Raw genomic sequence first — 18,406 nt, forward strand, 5'->3', positions numbered from 1 at the left:
CCTGCCGCCTCGAGACTCTGGCAGGCAGTCCATTCTGTTTGTCACCGTCTCAGTGGACAACTCTGTTCCATTACCCGGTAGAAAAGTATCAGCTAACCCTTCATCTCTTTGAGATGAGTCTGCCCGAACCAGAGACATTTCATCTCCTGTCGGCTTTCCCGCTAGATTTAGTTTAAAAACTGCTCTGCCACCTTTTTGATTTTAAGTGCCAGCAGCCTGGTTCCATCCGGGGACAAGTGGAGACTGTCTTTTTTGTACAGCTCTCACTTGTTTCAGAAAGCATCCCAGTGCCTAACAAACTTAAACCCTTCCTCCTTGCACCATCGTCTCATCCACACATTGAGACTTCTAATTTGTGCCTATCTCTCCAGCCCTGCACGTGGAGCAGGTAGCACTTTCGAGAAGGCTACCTTGGAGGTCCTGGCCTTAAGTCTCCCACCTAGCAGCCTAAATTTTTCCTCCAGGACCTCACGACTGCATTTCCCCACATCGTTGGTGCCAACATGCACCACAACCACCGGCTCCTCCCCAGCACTGTCTATCAGCCTATCTACTACACGCGTAATGTCCGCTACCTTCGCATCAGGCAGGCAAGTCACCATACGGTCAGTACATGGTTTTGCCACCCAGCTGTCTACTTGCCTAAGGATCGAATCACCAACTAGCAAGACCCTCCCTCTCTCCCCGCCCAGGGATGGTTCCTTGGTGCGAAAGGATTTCCGTTCACCAACCGAAGAAGAGGTCCCTTCTGAGGGCGCATTCCCCTTATCCTCAGCCTGGTGCCCTGTTCCCTCTTGACCCTCACGCTCCCTGTCAGCAACGGGGCTGCCACGTTCAGATCAGGGCTCAACTAACATGTCCCCGAGAGTCTTCTGTGAGTGCCTAACTGACTGTCTCTGCTTCTCCAGGTCAGTCACCTCAGCCTCAAGGGTACGAACTCATTCCCTGAGGACCAGGAGCTCCTTGCATTGAGCACACACCCAAGACTTCTGTCCTGTGGGCAGATAGTCATACATGTGACACTCAATGCAAAACACTGGAAAGCCCCCACCCCCCTGCTGGCATTCTACCTTCATGATAGCTTTTTTAAAACATGCAGTCTCTTTTTAAACCCTGTTTATGTGGCTCCCCGCCTGGAGAGTCTACTTACCTTATTGGGAACACAAGGAAATAGGGATCTGGGTTCCTGGTCCTTACACAGCCCCCAGGCTAAAAGCCACAGGCCAAGAGCCCTTTAGCTCTTTGGCAAGGCACAGCTTAATAATGCAAAGAGGGTGGGCAACACAGCCACTAATCAATCAGTCACAATCACCCTCAGCCCTTCACACGAACTCAAAAGTTTTCAGCAATTCCCCCAGCTGCCAAGCCTCACCCTTGAAGCACTCTCTGCTCTCTTCCAGAGGTCTCTGCAATGTGCTCTATCTCTGGCAAGGCACAGCTTAATAATGCAAAGAGGGTGGGCAACACAGCCACTCTAATCAATCAGCCACCTTCAGCCCTTCGCACAAACTCAAAAGTTTTCAGCAATTCCCCCAGCTGCCAGGCCTCACCCTTGAAGCACTCTCTGCTCTCTTCCAGAGGTCTCTGCAATGTGCTCTATCTCTGGCAAGGCACAGCTTAATAATGCAAAGAGGGTGGGCAACACAGCCACTCTAATCAATCAGCCACCTTCAGTCCTTCAGCCCTTCACACGAACTCAAAAGTTTTCAGCAATTCCCCCAGCTGCCAGGCCTCACCCTTGAAGCACTCTCTGCTCTTTTCCAGAGGTCTCTGCAATGTGCTCCATCTCTGGCAAGGCACAGCTTAATAATGCTAAAATGACAACAAAGTCATTGAAGGATGTGGATGGACTCACCTCCGCTCATGAGGTATTCCCTGAAAACTGGCAAGCGGAAGTTGCCCGCGAGGGTGGCCAGGAAGGGCTTGATGCCTGGGAATTTTTCACAGAAGCCCGTGGAACAAGTGACAAAGTTGCAGAAAGCACCGACAGCGAGGATCCCATGGGGGTGGATGCCAACAATATAATTCTGGCTTGGGAGCAAGTTATGAGTCTTCACCAGCTGAAGGATAAAAATTAACTTTAACAAGAGGCACTAGACAAAGATGCCCTCTATCACCAATTTTGTTTGCTTTGTTACTGGAACCTCTTGCGGAGGCTATAAGATCTAATCCTCAAATTACAGGAGTGTCAATAGGTTCTCAGAAAGTTTCATATAAGTTAAGTTTATTTGCTGATGACACTATTTTTTATTGTACAAATCCAATAACTTCTTTATCTAGACTAATGAACTTAATTAAAGAATTTGGCAATGTGGCAGGGTTCACTATAAACTTTGGGAAATCTGAAATATATCCCATTTGGTTGAGTGTAGAACTGGAAGTAAAGATAAAAAAATTATTTCCTTTTAAATGGGTTAAATCTGCTTTTAGACATTTAGGTATCTTAATCCCTCTAGATTTGCAAAATTTATTTAGGGCAAATTTTGACCCATTGATAAATTCTATAACAGATAACTTCAAGGAATGGGGGAAGCTCTCATTAAGCCTACTAGAAAAAATCGAACAAGTCAAAGTTTTTATTCTACCTAAATTTATATTTTTATTTCAAAACCTCCCAATTTTAATTAAAGCATAGTTTTTAAAAAAATGGAAATCGTTGATATTAAATTATATCTGGGCAGGGAAAAAACACAGAATAACATATTCAGTATTAGTTAAACCACTAGCTCAAGGAGGGTTGGCCTTACCTGATCTGGAAAAAATATTATTTAGCAGCTCAACTATAATATGTTATCCTTTACTCTTCACCCTCTCACGAAAAAGACTGGATTCGAATAGAACAAACATTTATAGAACCGGACTTAATGTATGAAACTATTTGGAATATACCTAAATTTTGTACTTCAAACATCCTCCTTAACCCCTTTTTAAAGTTAACCTTGAATGTCTGGGATAAATATAGATCATTGTTAGCTCCTAATCCTTCTCCGGCAACTGTTTTTCTGGGCCAAGATTGGTTCCTGGCAGCAAAAGATAAATCAAGTTTTCAAAATTGGAGGGATAAAGAAGTCTTCAGATTTAAACATCTAATTATAAATAATCTTATGAGAACGAACAAAAACTTAGAAAGGAAACTTCATCTCAAGGCTGATTGAATGCAATATAATCAGGTTCACCACTTATTACATAATCCCAATATTTTATCCCAAATTAATAGGCCAATGAGCACCTTTGAAGAAGCCTTGACAGACTCCGTTAATACATTAAAAGGTAAAACAGCGGTTATTTACAAAACTCTTAATAAATTTAACATGAAAACGGAAAGTCCTCTTTTAAAAGCATGGAATAAAGACTGTGGTACACAAATACCTATAGAAAATTAGTCTAACATTTGGCAATTTAATTTATTTCACACTCCCTTATTGAATCTAAGATTACAAAACTTTAAAATTTATTCTAGATGGTACTTAACACCATTACAGATTTTCCATGCTAAGAGATCGAAAGACGCCAATTGTTGGAAAGGATGTGGTCATATTGGCTCATTTATTCATTGTTGGTGGGATTGTCCTAGAGTTTCGAATTTCTGGGGAAAAATTTTGCCACTCATCGAACGAATTATAAATCATAAGATACCTTTCTCCCCGGAATCAATTCTACTAAATTTATGGAAAAATGAAGAGATGCCGAAACATAAATCAGAATTGGCGTCTCTGCTTATATTAGCAGCAAAAATATTAATAGCCCATCAATGGAAGTCAATGGCTTTGCCTTCTAAAAGACAATGGTTCTTGAAAATCTGGGACATAATAGTTATGGGCAAGATAGCAAGCACTATACAGCAATCAGAAATATTAGAAAGAGGAAATGAAAACAATACGTTTGTAGAAAAATGGTTTTATTTCTTTGAGTTTGTACAAAAACAGCAGAATGCTTTATGTAAACTACCGGAAAAATATCTAAACTTTGTATTTTACTAAGATTCTTACCTCAATATTGTAATCAAAGCAGGATAGCTAAAGTTATGGATAATGTTACAGTTGTAAGTTTTTGTTTTTGTTTGTTTGTTATATGTTCTATATAATATTAATAAAAGTGTTTAAAATTTTTTAAAAAATGAACACGGAAAGGGATAGGAAGGTCTCTTTTCAGTCTCCACATCAACGTACCCACTGGGGGGCTCCAGCAGAGGTCCCGTTTGCTTCGGCTGTTTGATCCCATCAGCCCCTGCAAGCTGAGACCTAATTCAGTGGTGAAGGAGCAGCTGCCTACCAAGGAAAGTGGCCCTTCACTGAACTACTTGGAGAACTCAGAATGGGTGCAGCATGCCAAAACTGGCTTCTTCCTTTTGAAAGAGTGGGCAAGTGGATATGTAGACTTTGTTTATTGAGTCAAAATCATTAATAATGGAGAAGACTGCTTGTTTTTAGTGAAGGGAATAATTTCTAACTCAGTGATCCCCAAAGTGGTGCCTAGAGATGCAATGGTCAGTATGATTCCTGGAGAAGAGACGGAAGGGATTCCCTGCCGTGCGACCTCCAGCCTAGGAGAACTCCGCCAGAAACCACCCTTCTGACCCAGGAGGATGCTGGGCTTCAAAGAGCCTAACAATTTGTGGGCTGAAACTTACAATCTTTTTACTGTGCTTATTTTCAGGTGGGCAGTTCTGTATAAATCGAACAAAACTTAAATCCAGTAGCACCTTAAGGCCAATAATATTTTCCAGGGTAGAAGCTTTCATTGTATTTATTATTAGTGCTTAATTTTTGTTATCCATTTTGAGTCACTTAAAGGGTTTAAAAGGCTTGAGGATCCCTGTTTGACCTTTTTCTAGGTATTATGAAAATTTTTCACATACCTCATTTGTCTACAGATTAAGCTGGGACAGGGAAAAAATCAAACCCTGCACCATGGATAATGGCAGCTCTAGAATATGGCCTTCAACTCCTTAATCTCTAGGGTTGCCACGTCCAACTCAGAAGATATCTGGGGACTTAGGGGGTGGAGCCAGGAGACTTTCCAATTCCCTAAAATTCAGCCTAAAATAGGATAAAAATGGTATGTCTTAGTTAATGGCTGAGCCACTCACTGTATTTTGAAGGCACTGGAATTTCTTGTTTGCCTTTAAGGGCAACCCCATGTAGACTGCATTGCAGCAATCCAACTTTAAGGTTCTCAGTAAGACTATGTCCAAATCAGCCAACCAACTGATGCACAAGGCACAAATGGGAAAGGATACTTTTTGCAAAAGCACCTATTTCCTTCTCCATCAGCAAAGATGGTCCAAAAGCATCTCCACCATCTTCTATCCAGTGCTGGCAGCACAATTGCCTAGACTTTTCTGCCAGCAGCATCTCTGCCTCGTCTGGATTCAGCTTCCTCTTAATAATAATAATAAATTTTATTTATATCCCGCCCTCCCCACCTAGGCAGGCTCAGGGCGGCTAACAACAAATTCGATAAAATTATACAATATATGGTAAGCTTAAAACAACATTTAAATTATGCAATAATTTAAAACAACAATATCTAAAACCATTCCAGTTGTCTAAGCCATTCCACAATTTAACAGCAGCGGTTATGTTCCTGGTGTTATTCTGTCCATTTATATAATGGCAGAGGTCATTAGATGGAATCATTTGGTGGGTTGAACCAAATGGTTGAACAGCCATCCTTGTCAGCAGTCTACAAAGGCTTGCCTGAAAAGAATGGTCTTACAGGCCCTGCAGAATTGGTCCAGATTCCGCAGAGCCCGCACCTCTTCCGGGAGCTGGTTCCAGAGGCACGGGGCTGTAACAGAGAAGGCCCGTGCACGGGTACTCTGTAATTTTGCCTCCTTTGGCCCAGGGATAGTCAGCTTGTTCTTCCCTGCTGACCTCAGTGCTCTTTGGGGCTCATATGGGGAGAGACGGTCCCTCAGGTAGGCAGGTCCTTGACCATATAGGGCTTTAAAGGTGATGACCAGCACTTTGTAGCGGACCCGGTATGTAACTGGCAGCCAGTGCAGTTCACGCAGCCCCGGCTGTATATGCTCCCATTTCGGGAGTCCTAATAACAGCCTGGCCGCTGCGTTCTGCACTAGCTGCAGCTTCCGGGTTCGACACAAAGGCAGCCCCATGTAGAGGGCATTACAGTAGTCCAATCTTGAGGTGACCATCGCATGCATCCAGGAAAGGATGCTCCAGGAAAGGAGCCAACTGCCTTGCCCGCTTCAGATGAAAAAACGCCGACTTGGCAGTGGCCGCCACTGGGCCTCCATTGATAGTGAAGGCTCCAGTAGAACTCCCAGGCTCTTGACCCGGCCCGCCGCTTTCAGCGGCGCACCGTCAAAAACCGGGAGAGGTATTTCCTTCCCCAGAGCGCCGCGACCCACGCAAAGGACCTCTGTCTTCATCGGGTTCAGCTTCAGCCCACTCAGCCTAAGCCAAGTTGCCACGGCCTGCAATGCCCGGTCTAAATTCACTGGGACGCAGTCAGGCCGGCCATCCATTAGCAGATAGAGCTGGGTGTCATCCGCATATTGATGACAACCCAGTCCAAAACTCCGGGCAATCTGGGCAAGGGGGTGCATATAGATGTTAAATAACATTGGAGAAAGAACTGCTCCCTGAGGCACCCCACAATCTAGTGTGCGCCTCCGGGAGAGCTCACCCCCGATTGCCACCCTTTGTCCCCGACCTTTGAGGAAGGAGGAAAGCCATTGTAAGGCCAGCCCCCTAACCCCTATGTCAGCGAGGCGGCGGGTCAGTAGCTGATGGTCGACCGTGTCGAACTCCGCCGACAGGTCTAACAACATCAGCACCGCCATGCCACCTCGGTTCAGTTGCCGCTGGAGGTCATCTGCCAAGGCGACCAGTACTGTCTCCGTCCCGTGACCCGGGTGAAAGCCGAACTGGCAAGGGTCTAGGATGGAAGCGTCATCCAGAAAACCCTGTAGTTGCAACGCCACTGCCCTCTCAATAATTTTACCTAAAAACGGTAAATTAGAGACCGGTCGGTAATTTGCCAATTCGGCTGGGTCTGCTCTACTTTTCTTCAGGAGGATCTATTTATTATGTCCCGTAAAGGACATCTAAGCTCCCTCTGGCAAGATTTAATCAGCCAGGAGGGGCAAGGGTCCAAATCGCAAGTTGTTGGGCGCACAACAGAGAGAATTCCGTCGACTTCCTCCAGGCTGAGTGGGTCGAACCGACCCAACTCCAAACTAGAAGACAGGTGCGGAGTCTCAAGTTCCCATACTGCATCCAATGTGATAGGCAGGTCTTGGCAGAGCGACGTGATTTTATCTGCAAAGTGTTTTGCAAAAGCCTCATAGCCTATCTCTAATTCCCTAACATTTGGTTTGCCTTGGGGCAATGTGGTAAGATCTCCAATTATTCTAAATAATTGTGCTGGGCGCGAATTTGCAGATGCAATCTTGGCTGCAAAGTAGTCTTTCTTTGCAGCCTTGACTGCCATCTCATAAGACTTCATAAACGTTCTATATGAGCCCCTGTTTCAGCCGACGTAGCTCCAAGGTGTACCATGGAGCCAGCCTCCTAAGAGGGCGCAGAGGACGTCGAGGTGCAATCTCATCAATAGCCCTGGTTAGCCGGCCTTGCCAGGCCTCCACCAGGTCATTGAGGGAATCGCCAGGGGGCCAGGGATCCCCCAGTGCCATTTGGAACCATTCTGGGTCCATCAGGCTCCAGGGGCGAGCCAAAATAGGCTCTCCGCCCATACAGGGTTGGGGTGGCATCCCCACACAGGCCTTGAGGGCTAGGTGATCCGACCATGGTACCGCTTCTACCGTGATATCGTTCACCGAAATCCCGGACGCAAAGATCAGGTCTAAAGTGTGCCCGGCCTGGTGCGTGGGTGTCGTAACAAATTGAGAGAGTCCCAGCGTCGCCTTGGAAGACACTAGGTCCATCGCCTGAGTGGAGGCCGCGTCATCGGCATGGACGTTGAAATCACCCAGGACCATGAGCCCTGGGTACTCCAAAGCCCAGCCCGCCACCGCCTACATCAGGGATGGTAAGGCGCTGGCCGGTGCGTTAGGCGGACGGTACATCAGCCAGATCGCCAACCCCTCTCTGACATCCCACGCCAGACCGGCACATTCAATACCCTCGATCTTTGGGCCCGGGAGAGCCCGGAAGGAGTAACCCTCCCATTTGAATAATGCCACTTCTCCCCCCCGCCCGCTATTCCGCGATTGGTGAAAGACCCAGTAACCTGGGGGGGTCATCTGGGAAAGAGCCACTGTCTCCCCATCTCGGTCATGCAGGCCAGGTCCACGTCCTGCCAAAGCAGGAACTCCCTGAGGGTCATGGTCTTATTATTTACGTACCTGGCGTTGCATAACACCAATGATGGAGACGGGCTACTCCTCTTGGCCCCACTACCTGTCACCATTGGGATGGGAAGTAGACTGGAAGGGGGCCGAGCGCCATATTGTCTCCGTCCCCTTCCCTTACACCTCTGTCTATTCCCACCGTCATACCTTCCCCTCCCCAAGAGCACTGGAATCCCTAGGCCAAGCATCCGCGCCTGTGCCCGGGATGGTCTTGCCAGTACTGGACAGCTTCACCCCCCCCCCCCAGATTCTCCCAACCTACAACCACTCTGGTCTCCCAGTTACAGACTCACTACCTATTCCCCCAATTTAATTCTCTCTCTCTCTCTCTCTCTCTCTCGGCTTGGCTTCGCGAACGAAGATTTAAGAAGGGTGCAATAGTCCACGTTTGCTGCAGGCTCGCTGGTGGCTGACAAGACCAATGTGGGACAGGCAGGTCCGGCCACAGCGGCTGCATGGAAAAGTCTGATTTAGGGTTGGTCCTGTAGCAGTGCGATTCTTCCTCAATCTCCTTTTGTCCTCAAGACCAGCTATGCGTGTGTTCTCAAAGGAAGAGACAGCCTGGTGGATGGTGTGCCTCCATGCTTTGCGATCTGAGGCTAGGTCAGACCACTGGTGATGGTTGATGTGACAGGTGCTAAGGGATTTCTTCAAGGAGTCCTTGTACCTCTTCTTTGGTGCCCCTCTATTTCGATGGCCGGTGGAGAGTTCGCCATACAGGGCAATCTTGGGAAGGCGGTGGTTTTCCATCCTAGAAATATGCCCTGCCCAGCGCAGCTGCGTCTTCAGCAGCAGTGCCTCGATGCTGGTAACCTCTGCCCGCTTGAGGACTTCAGTGTTGGTCACAAAGTCACTCCAGTGGATGTTGAGGATGGTGCGAAGGCAGCGCTGATGAAAGCGCTCAAGGAGTCGCAGGTGATGACGGTATAAAACCCACGATTCGGAGCCATAGATGAGGGTTGTCATCACAACCGCTTTGTAAACATTGATCTTTGTGCCTTTTTTCAGATGCTTGTTGCTCCACACTCTTTTGTGCAGTCGGCCAAATGCACGGTTTGCCTTTGCCAGCCTGTTGTCAATCTCCTTGTCGATCTTGGCATCTGAGGAGATGATGCACAGCCTGTTCAACCTGAGGCGACTAAAGGCACACTCCAAGACAATGGAAAAACTCATCCGAGAGCTACTGTTTGCTGATGATGCTGCACTCGTCTCCCACTCGGTATCAGCTCTGCAGCATATGACGTCCTGCTTTGCAGAGGCTGCCAAGCTATTCGGCCTAGAAGTTAGTCTGAAGAAGACAGAAGTTCTCCACCAGCCTGCACCCCAGGAAGATTATCACCCTCCCTGCATCACTGTGGGTGAATCAGTTCTGAAGACAGTCCAGCAGTTCAGCTACCCCAATTTAATTAATTAATTAATATAAAAGCCCTCCCTCAATATTCCCTCAAATTGATTAGTTAAAAACCTAATAAGTTCGATCCTAGCGTCATTAACAAAATAATACCCTCAACAGTCTTCCCAGTTAATAAGCTAAGATTTAACAAAATCTTGTTTCTCTTAGCAGCCCTTTGCACACAGCATCCTCCAGGCCAGGCTGTGGCCTTGAGGAGAGAAGACCGTCTGCCTCTCGGCACTCAGCTAAGGAAAGACAGAGTTGGGGCAAACTATGGGCAGTCTCCAGGAGTGGCTTGACCAAGATATTCACCAGCACGGGTGAGAGGACTGATCCCAGGAGGACTCCACGCCCTGCATCCCCAAAGGCAACTCTCCGTGTTCAGGGAGACAGAGAAGAATGTGGTTGGGAGAGTGGCACCATTCCCGCATTTCCCAAGAGCCTCAGCAAAATACAACTGTTTGGTTACTTATATCAGAGTATCAATGTATATCACCACTAGTTTGTCCCACATGTTCAATGTGGCTTAGAACATTAGAAAAGATGAGTGTGTCCACCTTGGTTTCACAAAAACATGGAAGTAATTTTGTATATTTTACCTCAGTGCATTTTATTGTTACACACTCCCTGCTTCAGTGAGCATGGATAAATTCCAGGGACAGTGGCTTCCCAGTTTAGTTCCTTTTGGAAGGAGAGAGCCCTGTGGCATTTTTAAAAATATTTGCTTTTTATAACAGAAGCAGCGCACAGGTGGAAGCAAAGAAGCAGAAGTTCCCCCACCACATCAAATCCCCAAACAGCCTAAAGACCCTGCCCCCCTCCTCCAAGAGGGGCTTCCAGGCAGCCAGTGTCTATCTCCTCCTCTCTCTCTCTGACTCTGCCAGAATCCCAAATCCCTGTTTCTTCCCTCTCACTTCAGCAGCGGCGGCAGCAGCAGCAGAGGGCTCAGAGGGGTGCTGTTTGGACAAGGCCACTTCCTAAAACTCAAAGTCCTTGGAGAAGGAGGAGGAAAGATCTGCCCTCCTTAAGAAACATGAAGGAGCCACTGTCATTCGGTTTGCCCATTCCCACCCTCCAGGAATGCTAATTCAGCAGGTCAAGCTCATACGACAGTTTATTTGAGAACCCCACTCTGTCCAGGTCAGTCCAGATCCAGGTCCGTAGCTGTGTTGGTCAATGGGACAATGTTAGAGTCCAAGAGCACCTTTAAGTCCAACAAAGTTTTATTCAGGCTGTGAGCTTCTGGGTGCATGTACACGAGATCCATCTTGTTTGGCAAAGTGTGCCTGCACACAGAAGTTCACATCCTGAACAAAACTTTGTTGGACTTAAAGGTGCTCTTGGACTCTAACTTTGTTACAGGTCAGCCTAGACAGACTATTAATTCTTTAATATCAAACACTTCTTGATACACAGAACCTAATTCAATTTGCACTTGAAAAATCTTGGTTTGTAACCATTAGAGAACATGCCTGTCTACTCTCCAAGACTTACCTGAATAGGAAAATAATCTCGGAAATTATTCCAGATGGACCCGCTCCGTATCCAGGCACAGCTCCTCCCCCCTGCAAGAGACAGAAGACAGGAGCTGAATATTTAAACTTTGGAAATGCTCTTGAAAATAATATGCCCCCAAGATGAAAGCCGAACAAGAACCACCTCACTGTTGGAGACCGTTCTCAGGGAAGAAAGAGCTGGGGAGCCCCAGGGGGGTGGTTAGAGCTGCACTCCCAAGAACTTGGGCATGGCCTTCCGGTGTTTAAACAAAGATCCAGCCCCAATCATGACAATTAGAAAGGCTAATTTGGGATAAAATTTTTACTAAGCTTCACAGCTACAGAAAATTGGCATATGTGAATAGATTGTCAGGACTTAAGTACTTGCTACTTTTTGTTCTTGTGGTGGCCTTTAATATTTAAATTTGCTTTATTGAATTCCAGGTGTGCTTGTATGTCAGAGACCATGAAAGCCTTTTGATGTCAGTCTATTTATTTACCCATTTTTACCCAAATGTCTGGACAGCATGCATAGTTTTGCTTCATTTATTTAGGAAATGGATGTGCTGCCTCTCCAGACACCTGATCAAGGAGGCTTACAAAATAAAAACAAATACAAGAAAATCAAGAAAACAGCAGCTACGAAAATTTTTGTGTCAATACAAGCAAGCCATGAAACAGCGCGAAGCCACCTTAATACCTACAAATCAGCCTTGGGACCGGAAGCCGGCATATTTTGGCCTCTTACCTCAAGGAGCCAGGTAGGCCTCCAAGGGGAGGGCATTCCACAAGTGAGGTGGAAAAATCCCTGTTTCTGGTCACCCCTTGCAGGGGCATTGAGACCAGAACAAAAATTTGCAGACTAAATACCAGAAGAGGAAGTGGGCCTTCAAATACCTCGTCCCTAAGCTTTTTAGGCCCTTAAAGTTAAGAACTGGCACTATTTTGCCTGGAAATTTTGCCTGGAAATGGATCGGCTGCCACTTTTAACAGAGTGGTGATACAATCCCTGTGTGATGAGAGTCTTGCCATATAGCATTTTGAAATAATTGCATTTTTGGATCCACACACTATCATCCAATCTAGATGTGAGCAGATAATGCTTTTTGCTGAATTGCCATAACTTCTGTATTAGTAGAAGATGACAAAAGGCACTATGTCCTATGTGTGATCAAAACACTGAGGAGATGGGAGACTTCAACTGCAGAATCCAGCAGCACCTACAACCTTCAAGCTTCCTCCTTCCAGGACCAGCTTCCAGGTGCTGTCATTGACCAACAACACCTCAATCTAGTCTGGATTGAGCTTTAGTTTATTGGCCCTCATGTTACTTTCTCCAGGCACCTGTCCAGGACACCCATAGACCCAACCAACTCAATGGTTAGGGAGAAACAGAGCTGGGGGCCATCCTCATATTGGTGGCACCTGTGATCTATCCCATGATTTGCTGCAGTTTCAGGGTACCAGAATCTTGAGTAGATCCAAGCCAGGTTTTATTTATAGCTCACTCCAGGCTGCACCTACCATGGACATTGGTAGGCCTCCTTCTTCTTTCTTTGTTTTATACCATTTCTTCTGAACAACATTATACTCTGTTTCTTTAAGAAGACCCTCAACTTATTGAGCACACTTTGTCCTGGCCAACCAAGGATGCTCCATTTCTCAGGCCTGGGCAAATCACTGGGCTTTCTTTGCACCCAGAAATGAACAGATTAAAACAAAACAAAACAGCAACCTGCGGCACTCTCCTGGTTAGCAGGGGATTTCCTATCACTGGGATGCCTCCAGTCCTGGATACAAAGGCTTGCTATAGATTTTTATACCCTCAGTACATCTGTGACAACAGTGTAGAGTGTTGTCTCTAGCCAGATATAATGCTATGCCTTCTGCCATTCTATATGGCAGATTCAGTAAGATAGCCTACTCAGGCAGTGTCAAGCATGAGATTTCAAAATAACCAGTCCTTGGATTTTGAAACAAAGTTAGGTTTATTGATAATCCATGTGGCTCATTTGATCTGAAGATTGGAACTGATACTTTGTAGCACTAGAATACATGCTTTAAAATGGCACATCAAAGATTCTATAAACAATTCTACATTCACGTGTGAAATTCACACGCTTGGTTCCTTATCTATATTGCGACTAGCACATCCTGGGTTCAGGCCTGGCTGGGCCTGGGGACAAGTCCCAGGAGGTCTTATCTTCAAAGAGGACATTCCTGCATCTGTTAGTAAAAGTGAAAGAAGAAAGGTGGGGGCTGCTACTTTGATGTGCTCACATTTAATTCTGGGTTAGTAACAACTCTACAATCTGAATTCTATAATATAAAAGTAACAATTCTAAGATCTGGCTTCTTTAATATAAAATAAGTATACAATGCTTGACAGGCAGATACTCTTCTTGTAAACAAAAATGTGTCGCGTCATTTACTCATGTCCTTTTGTATGGTCATTTGTATGTGGATTTATGTCATGCATATTTACATCCTGTTATAGTTAATATGATGGATTGCCCTGATGTGCCAAGGTGTACAGACTTCTGAATGACTCTTTCTTTGATGTTACTGAGAAGGTGGCTAAGTTTCTCCACTCTGCTCTGAAGTTGTGTCAAAGGATCCAACAGTGGTAATTTGTGACTGGACATATGTATCTGTTGTTCTGTTCTTAAAATCTGTTTTAAAATTGTTTTTTGGACATAACAATCAGTATGGATAGTATATGACAATAAAAGTTAACTTGAACCTGGACCTTCAGTACATCTGTGACCCAGACAGAATATTCACCCTTGATCTCACGCATCAATGGCTTCCCCACCTATCTACTGAGTGCCGCCCAATTGCCAGTCAAAGTGCATTGCAACTGGTACTAATTGACACCACAGCTGTTAGGTTTGGGTCCTTCCTTACCTTTTTCAGGTGTGTCCCAATCAAAAATAAGCCAAGCCAGGTAGAGGGCAGGAATAGGCCAGAAACTGGTGAAAAGCAGATAGATGAGAAGAAGCAGGAAAACAATCCCTGGGGAAAGCAAAGATGTCAGTCAGTCAGAGCTTGTCTTCCCTTTCCAGAAGCCCCCCATGGGCCCCACAAGCATCTCCCCACTTTTCAGAGGTTACATTTGGAAGCTGTGCTATTGATGACTTCAAACTGGTTCACATAAATATGGCAGCCACTGGCCTTGGAGGCTCATCTCCAGAGACAGATGGACCTTTTTTCAGAGCACTCCATGGTATGAAAGGTACTTCCAGATGAGTAGCAATCTTTATCTGTAGCTCGGTCACAGTTCAGGAAGCCAACCTAGGTAGGTATACTCAGGAGTAAGCTCCACTTTATTGAAGGTGTCAGCCGATGTAACTTTACTGAATAAAATGCTTAGCTGAACTGTCGCCATCTTTAAACGCTGTTACTAACCATGAGAAAGGACCTTGCATATCAAAGTAGAAAATGCAGATGTTGCCAATGCTTGATGTGAACATTTCTTTCCCTTGATACTAACAAAGGCAGAAATTCCCCCCTTTGAAGATAAAGCGCCTCCAGGGACAGCCGCCTGGCCATCCCCGGAAGACTAACAGTAACAATAAGATAAGAAGGAGAGACCGTGTGAAACTTTGCACCTCACCTCAGCAATGTTTAGAATTGTGGCTTTGTAGAGTTCCCTTTGATGTACCCCAATATAGCCTGCCATCTAATGCTACAATAGTCTCAATTTTCCTTCATTCCGATGCTTATGGATTATCAAATAAAGCCTAATTTTGCAACAATTCAAGGTCTGGTCAATTTGAGATCCCATCGTCTGACAGAAGGTGGGGCTTAATCCCAGGAAAGGATTCTTAGGTTTGTAGCCTTAGAGACTAATGCAATCCATACTGGCAATAAAGATTTGTGAATCAGAGTTGCCTTCATTAAAGAAGGGAAAGAGCGATTTTTGCCTGTGATTAATTCTGGTCACTCAGGCTACAGTATTTATAAAGCCTGCATAAGGAGGGCTTAATAATCTCTTTGTTCACTAGACCAAAATGGCTCCACCGAGCCCACTATCAGAGACCTCCAGGCCTGGATTGACAGGGGGAAATGTACCTTGCCAACCTCCAGGACTGGATTGATAAGGGAAAAGGTACTTTGCCAACCTCCAGGACTGGATTGACAGGGGGAAATGTACTTTGCCAACCTCCAGGACTGAATTGACAGGGGAAAATGTACTTTGCCAACCTCCAGGACTGGATTGACAGGTGGAAAGGTACTCTGCCAACTTCCAGGAATGGATTGACAGGCGAAAAGGTAGTCTGCCAACCTCCAGGACTGGATTGTCAGAGGAAAAGGTAGTTTGCCAGCCTCCAGGACTGGACTGACAGGGGCAAATGTACCTTGCCAACCTCCAGGACTGGATTGACAGGGGAAAGATACTTTGCCAACCTCCAGGACTGGATTAACAGGGGGAAATGTACTTTGCTAACCTCCAGGACTGGATTGACAGGGGAAAATGTACTTTGCCAAACTCCAGGAGTGGATTGACAGGGGAAAAGGTACCTTTTCAACCTCCAGTACTGGATTGACAACGGTAAATTTACCTTGCCAAACTCCAGGGCTGGATTGACAAGGTAAAAGGTAGTCTGTCAGTCTCCAGGACTGGATTGAAAGGCGAAAATTTACTTTACCAACCTCCAGTACTGGATTGACAAGGGGAAAGATACTGTGCCAACCTCCAGGACTGGATTGATAGGGGAAAATGTACTTGGCCAACCTCCAGGATTGTATTGATGAGCAAAAAGGTACTCTGCCAACCTCCAGGACTGGATTGACAGGCAAAAGGTAGTCTGCCAACCTCCAGGACTGGATCGACAGGTGAAAAGGTAGTCTGCCAGCCTCCAGGAATGGATTGACAGGGAAAAATGTATTCTGCCAACCTCCAGGACTGGATTGACAGGAGAAAACGAATCTTGCCAATCTCCAGGACTGGATTCTCAGAGGAAAAGGTGGTCTGCCAGCCTCCAGCAATGGATTGACAGGCGAAAAGGTAGTCTGCCAACTTCCAGGACTGCACTGACAGGCAAAAAGGTACTCTGCCATCCTCCAGGACTGGATTGACAGGGGAAAAGGTACTTTGCCAACCTCCAGGATTAGATTGACAGGTGAAAAAGTATTCTGCCAGCCTCCAGGACTGGATTGACAGGTGAAAATGTACCTGCCAACCTCCAGGACTGGATCAACAGGCAAAAGGTAGTCTGCCAGCCTCCAGGACTGGATTGACAGGGGAAAATGTACTCTGCCAACCTCCAGGACTGGATTGACAAGCGAAAACGTAACTTGCCAACCTCCAGGGCTGGATTGACAGGGGAAAATATACCATGCCAACCTCAAGGACTGGATTAATGGGGGAAATGTATCCTGCCAACCTCCAGGACTGGATTGATGGGAAAAGGTACCTTGTCAACGTCCAGGACTGGATTGACAGGGGGAAATGGAGCTTGCCAGCTTCCAGGACTGGAGTGACTGGTGAAAATGTACCTTGCCCACTTCCAGGACTGGATTGACAGCGGAAACTGTACCTTGACAACCTCCAGGACTAGATTGACAGGAGACAATGTACCTTGCCAACCTCCAGGACTGGATTGACAGAGAAAGATGTAATTTGCCAACCTCCAGGACTGGATTGAAAGGGGAAAATGTATCATGCCAACCACCAGTACTGGATTGACAGGCGAAAAGGTATTCTTCCAACATCCAGGACTGGATTGACAGTGGAAAATGTACCTTGCCGGACTTCCGGGGAAGGAAAATGCCGAGCTGAGCTGTCTCTCATAACGGGAGCAGGCTGGAACTTCTGTTCGGGGTAGTAGAAGGCAAATTAATGCCTCCTGCCTACTTTTCTCAGTGAGAGAAGAGTCCAAGACATGCACGGAAACTTTGAAAAGAGATTTACCTTGGCTTAAAGGGAGCCCTGGAGAGGGTCTTCTTTGAGGCTTTTAGGGGTCTCGGGAACTTGCATAGTCATCATCTGCAGAAGTGCCCAGATACATTTATTTGACATAAGCTCATCAGGATCCTAAGCTTCTTGGACATTTCTAAACACTTAAAGCTTTGAAAGACCAGTGGAAACTTGGATAATTGGAAGAAAAGGTACAGAAGTTTTTTTTTTCATTCCAGAGCTATTTATAGCTTAAAGGGACAAAATTAAAAGGTGGGAAAAGGAAATATAGAAAGCTTGGAAGAAGAAGAAGGAAGGGTTGAAGGACAGTGCTAAAAACTGCTAAAAAGGGAGAAGGAATTTATTGTTTTGTCTACCTGCGGTTTGGAAGTAAAAGCAACATCGTCACTCTGGAACAGACCTGCAGCACATCTGAGCAAGACAGGAAGTACGTCAAGTATCGTGAGATCTTCATGTGAGTTGATGGTGACAAAGACAGGAAGCAGTAAGAAAAAAACCTACTCTAGCAAAATATACCATAGAGAAACATTGGCGGCCATTGCTGGGAGGCTAAATTCAAAACATTGTTTTTAAAAGAATCTGGGACACTAAAAATTGTCAGAACCAACTGGGAAAAGGGTAAGAAGACAAGTACTATTGGTCACATTATTTGTGGGCTCCTAGGGAAGCTTTAAAAGGAAAGAAAAATTTGAAGAAGGAGTAAAAAGTCATGGCCGCCATTTTGGAAATTTTAAAGACTTTTTTAGTAAATATTTGGACTTTGGGGGCTCAGAGACCAGCGAAATTGGGCTTGCTGGAAAGTCCTAATCTTTTGAATCTGACTGTCAGATTGAAAATTGGTGAGGTCAAAAATTTCGTCATTTTTTGAAGGTTTAATTTTTTTAAAAAAATTCATATCTTGGCCTAGGAAGCTCAGAGGAAGATGGAGTAACGTTTATTATAAAGTGTAAATTTAGATCTTCTGAACTTGATAGCTAAACTTGCAATTTGTGAGACCAAAATTTTTGGTATTTTGGGTTTTTTTTTTCTTTGCCTAAATGTCTGAATCCAAGCAGACCCGACAAAGGGTTCTTTCATTATGCAAGACCAATTGGATGCCATGGAAGCCAGAATAATGAAAGGAGTTAGGAAGATGATAGATGAATCAAAGGAAGAAATTATTACAGAGATTAAAAAAGAAATGGAAGATCTCAAAAAAGAAACTGGGGAAACAGCTAAGAAAGTGCAGGAGGTGGAAGAGAAAATAAAAGTATATG

The 18,406-nt window shown here is 45.4% G+C and overlaps 1 protein-coding gene across 1 annotated transcript in view; it reads right to left on the reverse strand.

Annotated features, from left to right (window-relative positions):
* LOC132579549 (diacylglycerol O-acyltransferase 2-like) overlaps positions 1-18,406 on the reverse strand; it is a 100,000-nt gene that overhangs the window by 22,971 nt on the left and 58,623 nt on the right. The window contains exons 3-5 of the mRNA XM_060249997.1: positions 14,135-14,242; positions 11,226-11,296; positions 1,856-2,060 (exon numbers count right to left, since the gene is read on the reverse strand). Coding sequence (XP_060105980.1) covers positions 1,856-2,060; positions 11,226-11,296; positions 14,135-14,242 — 384 coding nt within the window. The remainder of the gene's footprint in view (positions 1-1,855; positions 2,061-11,225; positions 11,297-14,134; positions 14,243-18,406) is intronic.

Source organism: Heteronotia binoei, chromosome 11, assembly GCF_032191835.1.
Source record: "Heteronotia binoei isolate CCM8104 ecotype False Entrance Well chromosome 11, APGP_CSIRO_Hbin_v1, whole genome shotgun sequence".
In the NCBI taxonomy this organism is placed as follows: Eukaryota; Metazoa; Chordata; class Lepidosauria; order Squamata; family Gekkonidae; genus Heteronotia; species Heteronotia binoei.